Source organism: Anopheles cruzii, chromosome 3 (genome assembly GCF_943734635.1).
Source record: "Anopheles cruzii chromosome 3, idAnoCruzAS_RS32_06, whole genome shotgun sequence".
Taxonomy (NCBI): Eukaryota; Metazoa; Arthropoda; class Insecta; order Diptera; family Culicidae; genus Anopheles; species Anopheles cruzii.
The window spans coordinates 52,541,340-52,558,332 of record NC_069145.1 but is presented as its reverse complement, the minus strand read 5'-3'; the positions used below and the strand labels follow the sequence as shown (position 1 = coordinate 52,558,332).

Genomic DNA, 16,993 nt, shown 5'->3' with positions numbered 1-16,993 from the left:
CGCAATCGCCGGGTAAAGCATCACTTACGAAACGTCCCGGAAGCGCCTAGTTTGTTCCCCGGAATCGTCTTCCATTTCGGGATAAATGGCTGTAAAGATTCCACAATCCGCTATGCGCTCTACTTGGTCCAGCCCGTCCAGCAAGGCTCAGGCTGTGGCCGTGGAATTGTGTGACCGGAAAGAACGACCCAACCCCCCAATTGGCACATTCCCACCGTCCCGTATGGTCTCTGTAAAAATCTTTTCCCAGCACCTCCGGTTATTTCAGTCTTGATTAAGAAATTGCAGAAAGCCGAAAGCGACTCCCTGTCCCGGCAGTATCGGGCCACATCTTCCATCGTACACCTTAACGGCTTTTCCTACGACACTTGGTGCCCTCCTTGAAGATAACGGAAACGGAACGGAACGGTGCCAAAGTTGGGTGCAGGGGCAGTTATCACGCATCAAATTTATGTTGGCACTCCATGCTTACCACCTTCACCGCGCATGACACCGCAAGTTTATGAAAACACGTGACACGTGCCCCCAAACGTTCGGTGTTCGGTTGTTATCGGTCTTTTGGGGGGGACCGGATGGGCTTACCCTAATCAGGGGCCTATCAAGCCCTTGTTCGAACCACAGCACAGTAGCTTGATACTAGTTTACGATACAACGATAAGGAGGCCAATACCGCGTCCAATCAAATGCGGGAAATAGTGCAATGATACTGTGCCCCAAGCGCTACGCGACTCTAGCATTCTGGTGCCCTTTCACACCAAACCCAAACATTTGTAGTATAATTGTTTCACAAGATTGTTCTCTTGTACGTAAGAATGTTTGTTTCCTTAATAATCATTAAATAGTGTACCTGTTTGATATATTTTATTTTTCTATTTCATATGAAAAGTAAAATCACAATTGGAATGCCAAGCTGCACCAACAAACATTTAAGACATCAAACAGATTATTATAAGACAAGCATTTCTAAGCGATGGCCGTTATTGCCACTTTGAAACAGTCACACCGTTACACCGTTACTCATCAACGTAACGCATAACGGGGTGTTACTTTTTGACATGGAAGCGAAGTTGCTTTCGCAACAAATCGAGCACCATTTTCTTTTTGTATGCGACGTTAGCTTCCCGGAACAGCGCTTTACGGTTCTTGCGAGCTTCCTTCTCCGACTCTTTCAGCACGTCCAGTGGTAGCTGGTCCAACTCAAACAGTAAGTCCTTGAATGGGAAAATAGTTCACAATGAAGTCTTGCGGTGTCATCAATCGGATCGCCGAACGGACTAACCATCACATGCTGATGAATGGCCGCCAACTTGTCCTTTCCATCGATTTCTACTATTTCGATCTGACGATGCTGCAGTTTACGTACGAACAGATACAACTGACCCACGGCCGACGTAGTGATTCGCATAACTTTGCTGTGAAAATAGGTTAAGGCCATGAAAAATGTAACCCTCGCGCCGTTCGACTTACGGAAGCAGAATACGCACTTGTATACGCAATCTTTCAGAGGCTTCCCCAGGAGACCGTTGAATTGTGCTTTCAATCGCTCGTTCCTGCTCTGAAGCGACTCCATTTTAGCCGTGTACAAGTTCAGCATGTCGTAGTGATCGGTGAAGTACTTCGGGAACTGCTCCAGTACGTCCTTGTAGTGGTAATCGATCTTGCTGAACACCATCAACTTCTGATTGTATTTGCTGATCAAGTCAATCGTCCGGTGGTTGATCTGGGTCAAACCTCGACGCAGCAGCTCCGCGTCGGGCTCGCAGCTGGGCAAGCGGTTCAGTTCGGGGAATATTTTCTCCAGATAGAAGTCCGCTATTTCGGTGGCGATATTGTTGCCCTCGGTACGGATGAACAACGATTTGCAGTTCTGTATGGTTTCTGAAACCTAATTATAAAAATCGAAGTAATTTAGCTACTGCCACTGGTCATCAAGCCATCCGCCTAGGTCCCTACCGTGTACAGTGACCCGTCTGAGGCTCGGTGGAAAAAATCGTTCTGAAGACGCCATTGAGGATCCATTAGCATGTAGTAGTAGTTCTGTGGAAAAGAAGTTCACAACAAATGGATAACTCGGATTCGGCGCTCAATGAAGAGTCGGATCTGGCAACTTTAACTTCAACTTTCTTCAAGCATCCCAACCATAAACAGTTTGCACACCACTTGGGCCCAGACAAACCCCCGCTCCCGGTTGCTCACCCTTATTTGCATAACCCTGCTCCAGCGTTCCTCCAGCAGCAGGATGCGCTCCGTGACCGAGTCCATCTTGTTTTGACGGCACTGCAAAGTAGCCTTAAGTTGTGCCGATTTTTGGGTGGCTTCCTTCTCCTGGTCAGTGGCGGCCACCAACTTCGAGTACGCCTCTTCTTTCCAAACTTTAAACTGGGGCCTTATGCGCTTCGTTTTCGGACCGGAGTAAGAGCAAACAACAGAGAATTGCAAAGTAATAAACATTCCGCCATCCGCCAGGAGCCACCGTCATTATAGGGATGGAGTGTCCGGCTTCGGCACTTACCTTGCAAAAGTTTTTAATCCAATTCACATACCGACGCTCCAGGCTCTGGCGTGCCCGGCGCTGCAGCAGGTTCTCCTCGATGAAGTACTGCAAAAACACCTTGCGCCGCTGCTCACGCATGTTGAGAATGTCCGTTTTCGGGCAAAACTTGCGTATTCTGGGCCGGTACCGTAGCTCATGGACGTAGTAGTTGTCCCACTCGGTGGCCAATCGGCTAAAGTACTTGTGCCTGTGACCCAGCTGCTCTTCCTCGAACTCGGGCGCATTCACCTGCAGTCGCTGCCGCACGTCCGGCCGGCCTCGCATCAGGCTGGTGTAGTATTTCGAACGCTGCTTATCTGTTTCGAACACACACAAAGTGACCACTTTGGAAACCTGGCAAACCGGGCAAAAGAAGCTGGTCGACGGTGATACTCACATCGCTTGAAGTCCCGCATCTTGTCGTAAAACTCCGGATCGATGTAGAACGCGCCTTTTTGGGAGTCGCTTTTCGAGAGACTTTTGAACCGATTGGGAGGAAACCGGAGCTCCAGTTTCTCGGCCGGCACCTTCTCCTCCACCGGTTTGAGGCCTTGCAGTTTCGCCTTCTTGCGGCTCGTTTCGGACAACATACCATCCGAAGCCGTTTCGCTTGCTTTGAAGTCCTGAAAACTTGTCATTCGTTGCTGCAAGCTGTCATCGTACATCTTGCGGTACTGTTGGGACTTTTTCTCGATGAACTGATAGTAGCGGGTGCGTTTCTCACTCAAGGCGGCCTGCTCGGCCTGCTCTTCCCGGCCACCCGGCACCGGTGTGAGCTCTGCCGAGTCGGCCACACGAGGCAGGCTCGCTGGACTGGACCCTCGCGACGATGCTCCCGGTTCGGCCCGGGCCCGGTTCTTGCTCTTGCGCCGCTTGCCGGCCTTCATGTTCTCCAGCGACCGATCGTACAGTAGCATCGTGATGCGCTTGAGACGATTCTTCTGCAGCCACCGGCTGCGCAACCGGTCCTTGCGCCGCTTCTTCTGCCGCTTTATCGTCGGTATGGGGAAGTAAGGCGTTCGAATGAAGGACAGGATCTTGACCTCCTCCATCTGGTCCTCGTCCTCGGACGAATCGCTGCTTTTGGGGCACAGGGGAATCCTCATGTGAGACAGCCGGGTATCAACTAGGTTTCGCTCACCTTCCTTCTTGGTGTCCATCTCGCGGTACGACCGCACCAGCAGCCCCAGCGGGATACCGTACTTGGTCTCGTTCGCCAGCAGCGGATCCTCGATCGGTAGCCGCGTAAACGGCCCGTACATGTGCCCCTCGACGTGCGGTATCTTGGTCGCCTTGCGGACCTTCGTCACCCGCCGGCCCTCGTTCGAGATGAACTCGTACGACCGGGTGTCGACCGAGGAGCACATTTCCGACTCGAGTGTCTCGCGCTCGCGCTTCATCATTTCGATGTTGTTGCGGTTCTTGAAGTTGTACCGCTCCCGCACGGCCCAGTCCCGAAACGACACCGAAGGCCCGACCGAAGGCCGCTCGTCTTCGAGCAGAATCTTGTCAAGCTTTTTGATCATCTCCCGGTAGTCCTCGTTGGTCATTTTTCTGCGCGCCGGGTTGCGCAACATGTCCGACTGATCGGACGGTGTCGATTGCTCGATGTTACCGGCCGTTTGTAGCTCGTCCGTCATTTTCTTGATGAACTCCGTCACATTCTTGGCCTTCTTCTGCTGGGTTCCCCGGTGCCGGCACAGGTTCACCTTCCGCAGGTCTTCCGTTAGCGTCTCCAGGATCCGGTTGGAGGTTCGCATGCGCATCAGCTTCTGGACGGTGGAGAACCGCTGCGGGTGCAGCTTGGAGCGAAAGTGCGGCTTCTTGCTCCCGAGTCCGCCCATGAAGTTGACCTCGTTCGGTGGCCGATTGAACGGAGTGTCATAGTTGTGGTTGTAGTACGGCAAGTTGGACGACGTCTCTTCGCGGTTCCAGACAAAGTTTTTCGTCCCCTGACGTACAACAAATCAGCCCGGCCCGGTAACCATCATTAATCTACCCGCAAGGCATTCGAAACTCTAAAAGGCACCGAAACTAGATACCTGAATCACTGAATGGTGACTTGATTTGCTCAAGTTACTTCCCGGAAGCAGCGAGGAGGCACTTTTCCTAGTCGACATGCTGGCGAATCCCTCTGGTGACTGAATGCGAAAAGTGAGGATTTTCCGAATCAAGCCGAGCGCCGAGTTCGTAGGAATTTAACCCTTGAGGCAGCCCGGGCTGTAAATACGTTGCTAAGAGCCCCAACATCGTCGCCATGGTGAAGCTGGCGCGTGTCATGCGCGATAAGCTTGCCAACGCGGCACTTATTTATTTAGTAGCTCCGAGAAACAGGAACATCTAAAGTGAAAGGAAACCTCTTAGTGTGGAATTTAAGAATGTTATCATGACTTTCGTATAAAATAAGCTATCAAGCAGTCTGCAGACAGCGAGCTGAAAGTTGGGATCAACCAAATTTGGGACCGACGCCTTCACACCAAAGTGCCGAATTTGGGAACGTCAAGAGAAAAGTATTTCGCCGCTGTCGGTCGGGGGAAAACATTGAGACCCCTTGTGTATTTTAAAACTAATCGAAGACTACTCAATTGAGGTTTTTTGTACCACAAGCAATTTTAACTTAATTATTACTTGTAATTCAAATACAAATTCATCATAAAACTGTTTTAATTCTCGCATCAAAACTAAATGCATCTTGAACTTGCAAATATAAACACAAATAATCTGTCGAAAAACAAAACAGCCCAAAATATTTCGCCCCGTCCACCACACCTCCAACTATACGAACCTTGACAAATTTGCGAGCCCTAGGCTGTCTATTTTATGAATTTTACTTTCGACGGCGTAACTTGACGCCGTTGCCTGTGTGAAGTGTCCCATACAATCCAATGCAAGACAACGCGTGTTGACGTTCCGAAATTTCATTTTCAAAACGCACTTCGGATGTGTGCTGAGATCTTCATAATACTATTTATATAAAAAGTGTTAAGAGATAGACTCTTACTGTCTGTATTGCATTTCAAATCTTTTAACGAAACCTGCTTCCAAAATGTGTTGGGATCTGGAACATATTTTTCACTTGAAGCAGCAATTCCCAATCATGTTCACCACAATCGTCATATACACCGTATCATCACTTTTCTAAGAACTTTGTTCATCATATATCCTTCATGAGCGATTAGCGCTCCGAAGGCGTGTAGCAACAAGCCACGTGTTAAAGAGCTGACGCAATCGCAAATCTTGGAAACGGAATCGTCCGTGGAATTGGTTGTCACTCTAAATATGCTCCAAAATCGTGCAAACCAACGACTCTCCATGACTTGTGGACACTTTTTCGGTTTCTTCCACCCTTCCCGGACCAAAGGCCACGCATACTGTGGTGCTCTCTTTTCTCGTTCCGAGAGTTTTGCGGCCTCCGCAGAATCAGCTATAATTGAAAGCGTAAACTTTGTTCATTAAGACGAAGCGCGTAACGGACCGAGCCCACGACCAGTGGTTTCCCCTTTTTCTACTACACTAGAACATTTTGTGTTGTACTTTATTGTTTGTTTACACCGTTTGCAGGGAGCGCAAACACTAGCGCGAGCAAACTACTCGAGCCTACGCGTACCACGCAAGAGAAGTACACTCCTTTGTATCTCCTTCTACGTCCACCAAAGTCTGGGTAAAATGTGTGAGTGACCTAGAAGAGTTGCAAGCTGCGGTGCTAGAACTTCAATTCAGCAACCGGCCAAATTAAGCCATAACACCCGGACACTTTCTGACACAGGGACATTCATTACCCAGCGAAGGCGGCGGTGTGGTGCGAGCGTGGTACGACTGGAAGTCCCAATAAAACAAACATAGGAAACGTATGTTCATCCGACAACTATTTCCTGACACCGGCGAAAGTTACCGGAATGGGTTGTCTTCTGTTACCATCTTCTTGTTATTTTGTCGCCTTGAGTCCTAGATCTGCCGTAAAATCCCGAACAGGATCTGCAGGTTCTGCCTACCTAGGAGAAGAAAGAGAAAAAAGTGAATGGAACTGGTGGAAAAGAGAACTGGAGCGGAGTGGAAATCATTCTATAAGGAGCCGCTCCACAATAGGGAAAAGGCGGTCATAAGTCAACTACAGTCAACAAAAAAACTGAGGGTTTTAGTTATATTAGCCTAAAATAGATTAGTTATCTATGACAAATCCGAAGTTTTAGCCTTTCATGTTGCGTAGATTCCGAGAAATCATCTGTCAAAGTCGAAAGAGTGATAGAAATGGCTCTTTAAAACCAATTTTTATCAGCTACTTTAACGCGATTGTTAGCACAGTTCTGCAACGGTAATGTACCTGTATTATACATCATTTGAAAGGTAATGAATCCTTCTTTCGTATGAAATAATCAAATGTTTACGTTTGACATTGCTAGTATATTTTTATCGGGAATTAGTATAGAAAATTATGAAAAAATACAGTTTTTCAACTTTGGTAATGCAGCAAAAAAATGTATCGCGTTGTACTGCCTAAACGAAACATTACAATTAAAGTTTAGACCATTTTAAACATTTCCTGTAAGTTTTATTTGCAGATTCCGACTGAAAGTTTCGCAAATTCCTACTTAAAGAAAAAAAATGATGATACAAAGTTGGAATAAACGGAGGCGCCCGGTGTTTGGTTGCAGAAAATTCACGCATTTGCAAAGGATTATGCATTGAAACATTTTGGTGTAATGCAGATTGCATAACCCAGGCGTTTAGATTGGGCATTAAAAGATTTTAGTGTCATTAAAATTGCATAGCTCAGGCGTTTAAAAACCTTAAAATAACAAAAAAAGCTTATTTAATATACTTGAACGCGTGCATTATACATAAAAAGTTGAATTTGATCAAAATACATGCAGAGAAAACAAAAAAGTTGAAAAAAGTCCATAGATTCCTCCTAAAAACATTTATGTCCGCCTTTCTCATATTCGGTTCGGTTAGTGCCCGGTGTTCCTGAAGTTTTGAACATACCGGAAGCATGTTCCACAAAGGGACTGGCTTGCACGAAAATTTGCGATCGAATTTAGAATCCCTGTCACAAGTGTACGTACGGCTTGGACCTCAGCTTTAATAATATTAATATAATTAATAACCTCGATCCTACTTTCACCATCGACGAAGAGTGGCTACAGCAATCAATTCCTTTGTGGTATGGTTCGATATTAAATTTTTTCAATTAAATTGTTGGATTGAGGAATTTAAAATAATTCTGTTCCATTCACTAACGCTTCTCCGTCTCCGTGTGTGTGTCGGTACAACAAACAAAATGGTACAAATTTGTTATCATTCATTGTCTGAGACCAAAGTAATTGAGCATATCGTTCTTCTGGGGAGTTTTCGTACACAGCAACGTGCAACGGTATGTCCTTCAGATACTGGGCTGTATAAAGCTCAACTGCATGAGAAAGCCACCCCCCCAAAAACACGCAGTCTCTACGGACGAATCTTTCACCGACCTCACCGAACCCTAAATCTTCATCCTCAGCAGCTCCTCGAACGTCCGACGGGCGTCTTACGAAAACTTCAGACGGCCATCGCTCGGCCGTCGAGAGCGAGGCGAAATATGGTCGAGGCTCGTGCTCCGGCTTTGGCAACATCATCCTGCTATCCTGCTCTGTGTCTCTCAAACCATGACACGCTGTCTAGCATCGGGCGAGCATGCTTTCCATTCAGGCGAAGGACCCCGGGACCCAGACACGTACGACATCATTGGGCAAACCCAGGCTCTAAGTAAATGAACTAGAAACGAAACTTTTACCGAGAAGATAAATTTTAAATTTTCTTCGTGATTGTCTTTGCCCCTTCACAAGACGCTGAGACGCCGGGGATAAGCGGAGATGGGCGGGCGGTGGACACATACACACACACACACACGAACAAGCACAGAGCAAAATTGTAGTGTATGTGCAAACTCTTACATTCCACTTTTTATATTTTCTTAGCTCTTCAGCAGTTGGAGTTTTGCTTTTCGGGAAGCTCTTTCGCTTCGAAATCCTTGCATGCCTGTCGACCTTCTATCTTGCAACTGTCAGCTGCCCCGTAACCGGGGCTTGTTTGGCGCAACCTCGTGACTGTGTGAGAGAAAAAAACAAGGGAAAGAAAATACTGCTCGCACGAGTGGCCCGAAAGTACTTCTACCGTATTTGACAGAACAAGCCATATCTGTTAAGATTATCGTCTTTGGTAATGTTCCGGTGCATTCTAATGATTTTCGCTGCTCGCTCGCTTAAACACTGGTTTCGAACTGAAGAACTTTCATGGTCTTAAGTTGAGGAAATATGAACAAACAAATAGTTGATCGGAAAACAAATCCACTCTTCATTCGTTCCATCGTAGGACCTCTTCCAATCCACCGAAGAATGATGGAAGATGATTGCATGTCTTAGAGACCCTGGTACGGATAGGAGTTAAAAGACGGTTCATAAATCTTCATAGTGAAGAAGCCGGTTCTCTAAACGAGGAATTGAGCGCGTGTTCGTTCGCCGCATTTTGAAAGGCACCCCTGAGGTACAAATCGTTGGCTCAATCCTGTAACAAGCAGTAATAGTAAAAAAAACGAACATCATGAGCGATAACGGTACGACTTTGGTTTTGAGTGTTGAATCTTCGGCCACTTTGCTAGGGCGCCTCGCCACTGGCAATCCCTGCATCCCTGCCACTGTACCCTAGCTGTCGATCAAATAAAAAGTCAATCAACTAATTTGAAATCTATACGTTACATCCGAATTCGTTTCATCTAATCTGACCGCAAGCGTGACGGAGGCGAACGATAACCGTCGAAGCGAATTCGAAGTAACTGAAACATTTTATTGACTAAGAAATTGGTGAAATTTTCATTTCACTCTCACACACGGTGTCGAGCCCAGCAGTAGTGGACAAATACTGATGCAAGAAGGGATGTACAGGGTGGCCCAGCCCGAATTCTTTTTTCCATTTGGTTATAAAATAAAAATGGCTTAATACTTTTCGATGCTTGAACTTTCATTTGAAAGGTTGATTCTTAAATTTTTTTAAATGTAAAACAACTTTGGTCAAATGTCTACTACAATTGGTTTGGCAGTGGGCCATTCGGTCGACCTATTTTTGAGTACGTTTTTTATTATTTCTGGTCCTATTTTGGCAATAGCAACTTGAATTAAGGGCTTGAGGTTGTCAATAACTGCTGGTTTGTTCACATAACATAAATATCGAGTTTGGCTGACGCTGTATGGCACGTAGAGCCGCCCTGTTGAAACCAAACGCCGTCCAAGTTCTCAGCTTCAATTTCACCGAAAAACCAATCAGCCAAAATCCGCACCAAACAGTCACTTATTGTGGATGCATTGGCTTCTCTTGCACGATTTGTGGGTTTTCCGAACCGCAATACTGCTCATTAACATAGCCACCAAGGTAAAAATTAAGTTCAATGAAATGTGCTTTTGACGAATGATTTGACACCACTTTGCACCACTTTGGAAATAAATTTTTAATATTTCCCAGCTTTCTTCAAGCGTAAAACGTATCATTTCGTCAATTTCAAAGTGTATACTAAATGATTACAATTTGCAGAATTAAGTTTGACGTCTTGAACATCAAGTAATTGGAAGTTCAAAAAAATAGCGCCAAATGGGCCACCCTGTATATTGGATATATGAGTATTTATGAATTTGCGGCCAACTGTTGTCCTGTGTTTGGTAGATTCCTTTTGGTCATTGAACTGACCTATCGTTCAGCAACAAGAGTAACCAATTGATGTATTTAGTCAATTTTTACAAATTCTTTAAAATGTTATTACTATTTTCAGTTCATCACAAATCGATGAACCTTGGAAAAGATTTTCAAAACTCCATGTTTAAATTTGTGCCAAACTTTTGTCAACCACCACTCTTTGTGCATTGTGCCTCAGGATCTACATCAATTTGAATATAGGACAGTCATGTAACCACAAGCATTATTCAGCACTCTTCACTCGTTTGCTGGACCTAGCTGGCCCGCAAGCTCCTGTGTCCTGGGCATTTGTATTGATTCCTGCCTGTGATTCCCTGACCAGTTTTAATCATTTTCCTATTCCCATTCGCATTGCGAGCCTTACCGCAATTCCATCAATATGTCTCCCTCATGCGCACACCCCGTCAAAATATCGAGTCATTTCAAAGTCCGGCTCTCCCGAGCAAGGCCAGAAAACCAAAACCGAAAAAAAATGACCGCAAAGAAACCGCACCATCGTCGAAACCGGCCAGTAATGGCTTTACCATGTTTATTGGCCTTCCAAAGGGCTAACCGTTCCCCGTCATCCCGTGCCGAAGGATCATCGTGGTGCGATCTTGGGTGGCGTTGGGGCACTTGCCCGACCGCCGCTGACGATGGCTGACGTTTGCCGTGATGTTGGCACCCGGCATCGGTATGCCGGCGGCATCGGCGGTGGTCTGTTTTAAGCACGATTAGCATACTTATTGGTTTCTGGCTTTTCTTTTGTGATCCCTTTAATGTCATGAAATTACCGATCCGATTGGCAGTTTCCGGATTGCCGCGATGGCCGAGCCGAGGAAGCCAACGCCAGTGAACAAAGGAAGAAAAAAGAAAAGAAACCAAACCCACACACACACACACGCAAATATTTATGTACGGCTATGTGATCGGAATTCTGCCACCGGCTTTAGGCCGTCATCCCCTGCCCGGCCCAGCCCGGCCCGACCCAGCGCCTCCATCACGCGCCACTGCACCCGCCACGTAACGCCGAGGAACTTTGAGGAACGCCAATACAAACCAAAGCCGAGGGATTCGCGGCGCGGCAACCTTTCTGGGCTCTAGCCGACTTGACTGGCTGACTGACTTCCCGAGCCCGAGCCAAGGGCAAAGTTGACTCCAACTCCATTTCAGATTAGCTTGACGTTAATTTTTTCCTGTCCTATCACGCCTATCGTGCCTATCCGGGCAGATAGGCACCGGGCGCCCAGCAAGGACGACGCTCCGGATCGCCTCCAAGGCGCAGCAGGTTGGTGGTGTTGGTGTAAAACTTTTGCCCCACCGCCAGGCACACGTTACGGCACTTGCAACAACAGCGCCGTTCGCTGAAGCCGGCAACCAACCGTTGTTTATCTGTTCCGTGTCGTCCTTCTGGTCCTCGCTCCAAGGGCCACCGCCACCCGTCTACCTCTGTCATGAAAGTTGTAAAAACAATGAGATGGCAAAATAGGCAAAAATTAGCTTCCACCCACCGCCACCGGCTGGCCGGACATGGCAGGACACACAGGGCCCCGTCGGGACCGCGCTAGATAAATCGCAACGGTGCAGAGTGCGAATCGGAAAGAAACAAGTTTGACGAAAACCGGATGGGACTAATCAGCGGGGACGGATTGGAAAATGGCTACGCTACGGTAGGCAAATTTGTTATGCAAACAGTGTTCGGCTCCACGCGACACGAAGGGATGGCCCGGCGATAGATATGTAATGTGGGCATTTACTATGTAAAATTAAATTATGTGCCTTCGCTGGTGTGGATCGCTGCTTGAAGGTATCGACTGAACACAGGCCAACTCAAACTTTCAGAGAACACTTTCAGGAATTTCATTCAACGTTTTAACTTAAAGCTGTGCTTGTTGTGTAAGAAAATAAGAATGCTGTTTTACACACTCTAACTAGCATATTAATGCAATCCATTGATTCGGGCGTTAGAGGGCTCTTTGGTAATTGAAATTCTACTTTAATAACCTTCGGCAGGTACTCGAAACTTCCCTATGGCTAGAGCATATCTGTTTAAAAATATTCTGTTTGTGTAAATAGGATTCAATTTTCTTCGAAAAGGCCAGTACATTGGTTATTTAAAAAAAATTATGTTGACTGAGTTATTATATTTTCGAGGAATTTGCGATTGTTTTTCAATGTCAAAGAATATTTAGACTGAGAGAATACTATTTTATATTTGCAAAAATAAGTAACAAACAAAGTTAAAATAACAAGTATATTTACACCATAACTACTAAGCTCAACCTAAGTCTTCGCCATCAAAATGGGTATTCGATGATTGTTTCAATCTGAAAATTCGGAATCTTTACAAAACATTGCATCAAAAATGAACAATATTGAAAATCTCAAATGCTCAAATCAAAGTGCAATATGTTTTACTTAAAATCTTACAGCAATATTTTACATTATCATGTTTGAATTCACATTACAGTTGTTGTGATGTAAAGTGGCAAGATGACTACTCTTTGCTTAGTATCTAAAAACTAGAGAGCAACGAAATAAAAGCTATTCCAAAGATAGTTATAGTAATTTTAATCAAAAAGCTATAGTGTAATTCGGTTACAGATGCTAATCTATAGCCCCAGAAGAGTAACCATTAATTCTTTTAATCATACTATTTTCTCTTTAAATACATAATTGAATCATTAGCATACATGTTGCATCCGATCGCAACCCAAGACCTGTTTACTTTTTACAGTATACAGCCGAAGATCGTACCAGAATGTAACGGTGATCGTCGAAAAAAAAAATCAACACGGACGAAGCTTTCCCTGACCGCTCGTACTGCGTCAGAGATCTTGTTTCGCGTAAAATCAAACCATCTAGCATAACCAACCGCACATATCCTTTGGCTAACCGAGCCACCGACCAACGACTTAATTCGATAACGGCGTCGCCTTTAACGAGGACACCACGAGGTGCAATCGGTGTTTGTCATAAACAAACTGAGCCGAGATTTGACACAGATTGAATTTTCACTAATGAACGGGTACGGGTGCTAAATCCTTCAACAAATCAACAAAAAAATGTGCTACGTGCACCACTGGGGAAGTCCTCGGGAACGTGACACGTCACACGTTGGACAGAGATTCGTGAGTGAGCGCTGAATGTTTTATATGTTTAGATGTCTCCCTTACTCCTAGTTGCTTAAAATTTGAGTTTTTCATAATGCTTCTTTCGAACGCTGAACATGGATTGAATAACAGATGTTCCGCTTCCAAGCAGGTTTTGGTGTGTTCTTGTTTCATTTCCACGTGTTGGATTTGCTTCCCTTTCCGGTCACATCACACCTTTACATCAACATGCTTTTCTATGCGCCGACAAATGTTGAGTCTATGGAAAGAGTTAATTAAACATCATGCATGAGCCATGCTGATTCGATTGAATGTATCGCTCCAAGATGCTTCGTCTGAACCATTTCTACAGCTTCCGCCTGAAGGTACTGAACCGGGCTGAACGAAAGGGAATTTTCCGCGGTACACATCACCATCCATTGTCCGCCGTACCAGGCGGAGTGAGTGTGGCTTTTGCCCTCCGAAATAAGCTTCGTTAATAATACAAACGCGCCGCAATTCTGCGAAGAAACGCTCGGAAACGTCCTTTCTTCTGTCAGCCGATTGTTACAGCCATCGTTCCCTGACGGATGTCGCCCAAGCAGTGTCGAAGTAAAACACATGCATATCAATCACGATCCTGCCACGACGCCGTTGGCGACGTTCATGACGCCGTTTAACTGCACACGAATGGTAGGTGTACGATTTTTTCACGAAGCCTTGTACCGTCGAGCGGGGATCAGGTTATTTGCTCATGTGAGGGTTTCTTTAAAGCCAGTGACAAGAGGTTGATGAGATAAAATATCCTACCATTAATTTCCAGCGTCTGCTGGAAGCTGGAGGCTAAGGTTTGAGTAAAATTTTAATGTCCTTGCTCCTCCTAACGGGTGCAATGGCTGTAACGAACACCGACAGAATGGAGGTCTAGACACCGTAAAGGTGTTAGGGGGCCCGTTTTATGGAGGGTTGTAAAAATATCAGAAATTACACACGTTTAATGCATCATACGGTGTGCTTGGGTGTGTAATGTTTATCTTTAAAATGTTTAAGCATTCAGTTCTATCAGTTCTTTTGGAAATTGGTTTTGTTTTTAACTCAGAGAAGTCAGATCCAATTTAGATGTAGAATTTTTAACATTAGATGTTCTTTTTTATATATTAACGGACCAGGAGAACTTCGTTGTGTCTTTGAATTGATTTTCTATATTGTTTTTTTTTTATTATTTTATGTTTGCGATCGGCCATTTCTTAAGTGTACGTGAGTGTATTCAGGCCTCACTTTTGCTGAGCTCGTCAGAAGTGACAAAGTTCAGTTATTTTGTTTAGAATAATTAAATTATATTGCAAGTAATTTGAAGCGAATTCATTATACAGGGTGCGTAATCACGACAGGGGTAATTTCACCGTTTTTCAGTCGATTTTGGCAAATAAATGAGATTTTTTTTAAGGTTCCGCCCTCCTTAAGCACCTTGTGATAAACTACATTTTTTGTTTTATTATCAGGTGCAAGAACAAACAACGCAGATGGTCTTCCGACCCGTGAATATGCCACATATAATTGGAAAAAACATTGATTTTCTTCAGACCACAAACTTTCAAGGATGCTCATAGCGAATGCAAGGCAGATCGGAAATTGAAGTCTTTTAAACTCAAACGGCATATCGATTGGGATCATCAGGATCCTCGGAATGAGAACTTCCTCAGCTTCGAATTTTCCTCTAAGTATCGTTGCGTAAATCACATTGTTCATTAATTTTCTTACAATAAAACGCGTACCATTGCACAGTTTTAGTTGGTTTATGTTTCGAAGCATGATTACCACGGAGTTAACCTTTAGGCGTTAAGGACTCAGCACACATCCGACGTGCGTTCTGGAAATGAAAGTTCGGAACGTTAACACGCGTTGTCTTGCATTGGATTGTATGGGACACTTCACACAGCCAACGGCGTCAAGTTACGCCGTCGAAAGTAAAATTCATAAAACACACAGCATTGGGCTCGCAAATTTGTCAAGGTTCGTATAGTTGGAGGTGTGGTGGTTGGGGCGAAATATTTCGGGCTGTTTGGTTTTTCGACAGATTATTTGTGTTTATATTTGCAAGTTCAAGATCCATTTAGTTTTGATGCGAGAATTAAAACAGTTTTATGATGAATTTGTATTTGAATTACAAGTAAAAATTAAGTTAAAATTGCTTGTGATACAAAAAACCTCAATTGAGTAGTCTTCGATTAGTTTTAAAATACACAAGGTGTCTCAATGTTTTCCCCCGAACGACAGCGGCGAAATGACGGTTCCAACTTCGTCGACGGCGGTGTGAAGCCGTCGGTCACAACTTTGGTTGATACCAACTTTCAGCTCGCTGTCTGAAGAGTGCTTTAATTGTGCGGTGGTAAGCCAGACAAATCAAAGGAGTTTGAAAATTCAATTGGAAAGTTGGTTAGGCTTTATCTTCATTCATTACACAGTCAATAGAATGATCTGAATTTTGTAGTTTAAGTTGGCAAACATAGGTAAACATTTCATCCGCAAAACCAACAAAATCTACGGAGCACACAAAAAACATGGCCGCACTTGTTATCGTCACTTTGACATTGAAGGGAAATTGATGAAAAAACGGTTAAGAAAATGAAGAGAAAATGACTTAATTATGACTAAAACAGCGAATTGTTACAGAAAGCATCCAGAGAACCAGCAACATTGTCTCTGATGTAGGATAAGACCGCTCAGCGGATGTTTCCGATCAAGAAGAAGAAGAAAACAGCATAGACTAACGTTTCAAAATCTGGCTGATTTGTAAAAATCGACCCACAGGTGGAGGAGTTATCCAACATTTAACTATCCCTTGTCATGATTACGCACCCTTTATGTACTTACGAATTAACAATTCTACACATGGTGTAGAAAGCAAATTCTGAAAGGCATTGTGATTGCTTGAAAAGTTCCCAAACAACATCGATATTGTGTAGCTGCTCCGACCCATCAAGGTACACATACGAATAACACGTGTACGCCATCGATGGCAAACTCTATGGAAAGTGAAACATCCCTAACGTTGCCAGAGGTTTTTCCGAACCAAAAAAAAAAAACGCTCATCTTCCCATCGCACCTCATAAACTCCTCGTTCTCTAGTTTTGCTTAGCACAGCATAGCAGGGAGCGGGCCCATGTTCGCTATGCTTAATAAACTCATATTTAAACACCAGCCAGCGTATTATTATTATTTATCGGTATCCCGTCCCATTTGCACGAAGATGATACGCTTATGGTTTGTATTTTTTTATAGACAGCTTAAAGCGCCACCTACGGCCCCGAGTGAGATGAGTAGGTGTTTATGGGCATCGACAGCTGGTGGCTCGGCACTTGGGGATGGAAACGTTAAGACCGACTTCAATATTGCCGTGGGCCTTTTATTTCATCCTGATTTATTACCACCTTGTGCTGAAATAGTATTACCTTTTTTTTGTTTTTTTTTTTCGTTATGATGCAATGCATTTGACAGCATTCCAATGTAAATTACAACCAAGAAGTATTGATTTTTGGTACAAATGATATTGGTACGTGCATCAGCAATAACAAATAAACAATTAAATCAATTGTTTAGCTTTCAATGATGACGCTTAAACGATTTTCAATAAAAGTCCGCCACTAGCATGCAAATACAATGTTGCATG

At 44.6% G+C, this 16,993-nt stretch overlaps 1 protein-coding gene across 1 annotated transcript; it reads right to left on the bottom strand.

Annotated features, from left to right (window-relative positions):
* Positions 1-1,043: 1,043 nt before the first annotated feature.
* On the bottom strand, positions 1,044-4,653 carry LOC128270584 (uncharacterized). Its single transcript, XM_053007994.1, has 8 exons — positions 4,576-4,653; positions 2,931-4,485; positions 2,513-2,850; positions 2,197-2,394; positions 1,954-2,037; positions 1,485-1,885; positions 1,280-1,412; positions 1,044-1,211 (listed from the first exon to the last, which is right to left on the bottom strand). Exons 1-8 carry the CDS (start codon positions 4,651-4,653, stop codon positions 1,044-1,046), a joined length of 2,955 nt encoding a protein of 984 aa, XP_052863954.1.
* Positions 4,654-16,993: the final 12,340 nt, after the last annotated feature.

Coding starts and splice junctions, on each gene's coding strand:
- LOC128270584 (XM_053007994.1), bottom strand. CDS start 4,653: ATGTCGACTAGGAAAAGTGCCTCCTCGCTGCTTCCGGGAAGTAACTTG. Junction 4,486..4,575: donor GTCACCATTCAGTGATTCAG/GTATCTAGTTTC, acceptor GTTGTACGTCAG/GGGACGAAAAACTTTGTCTG. Junction 1,886..1,953: donor CAGACGGGTCACTGTACACG/GTAGGGACCTAG, acceptor TTTTATAATTAG/GTTTCAGAAACCATACAGAA.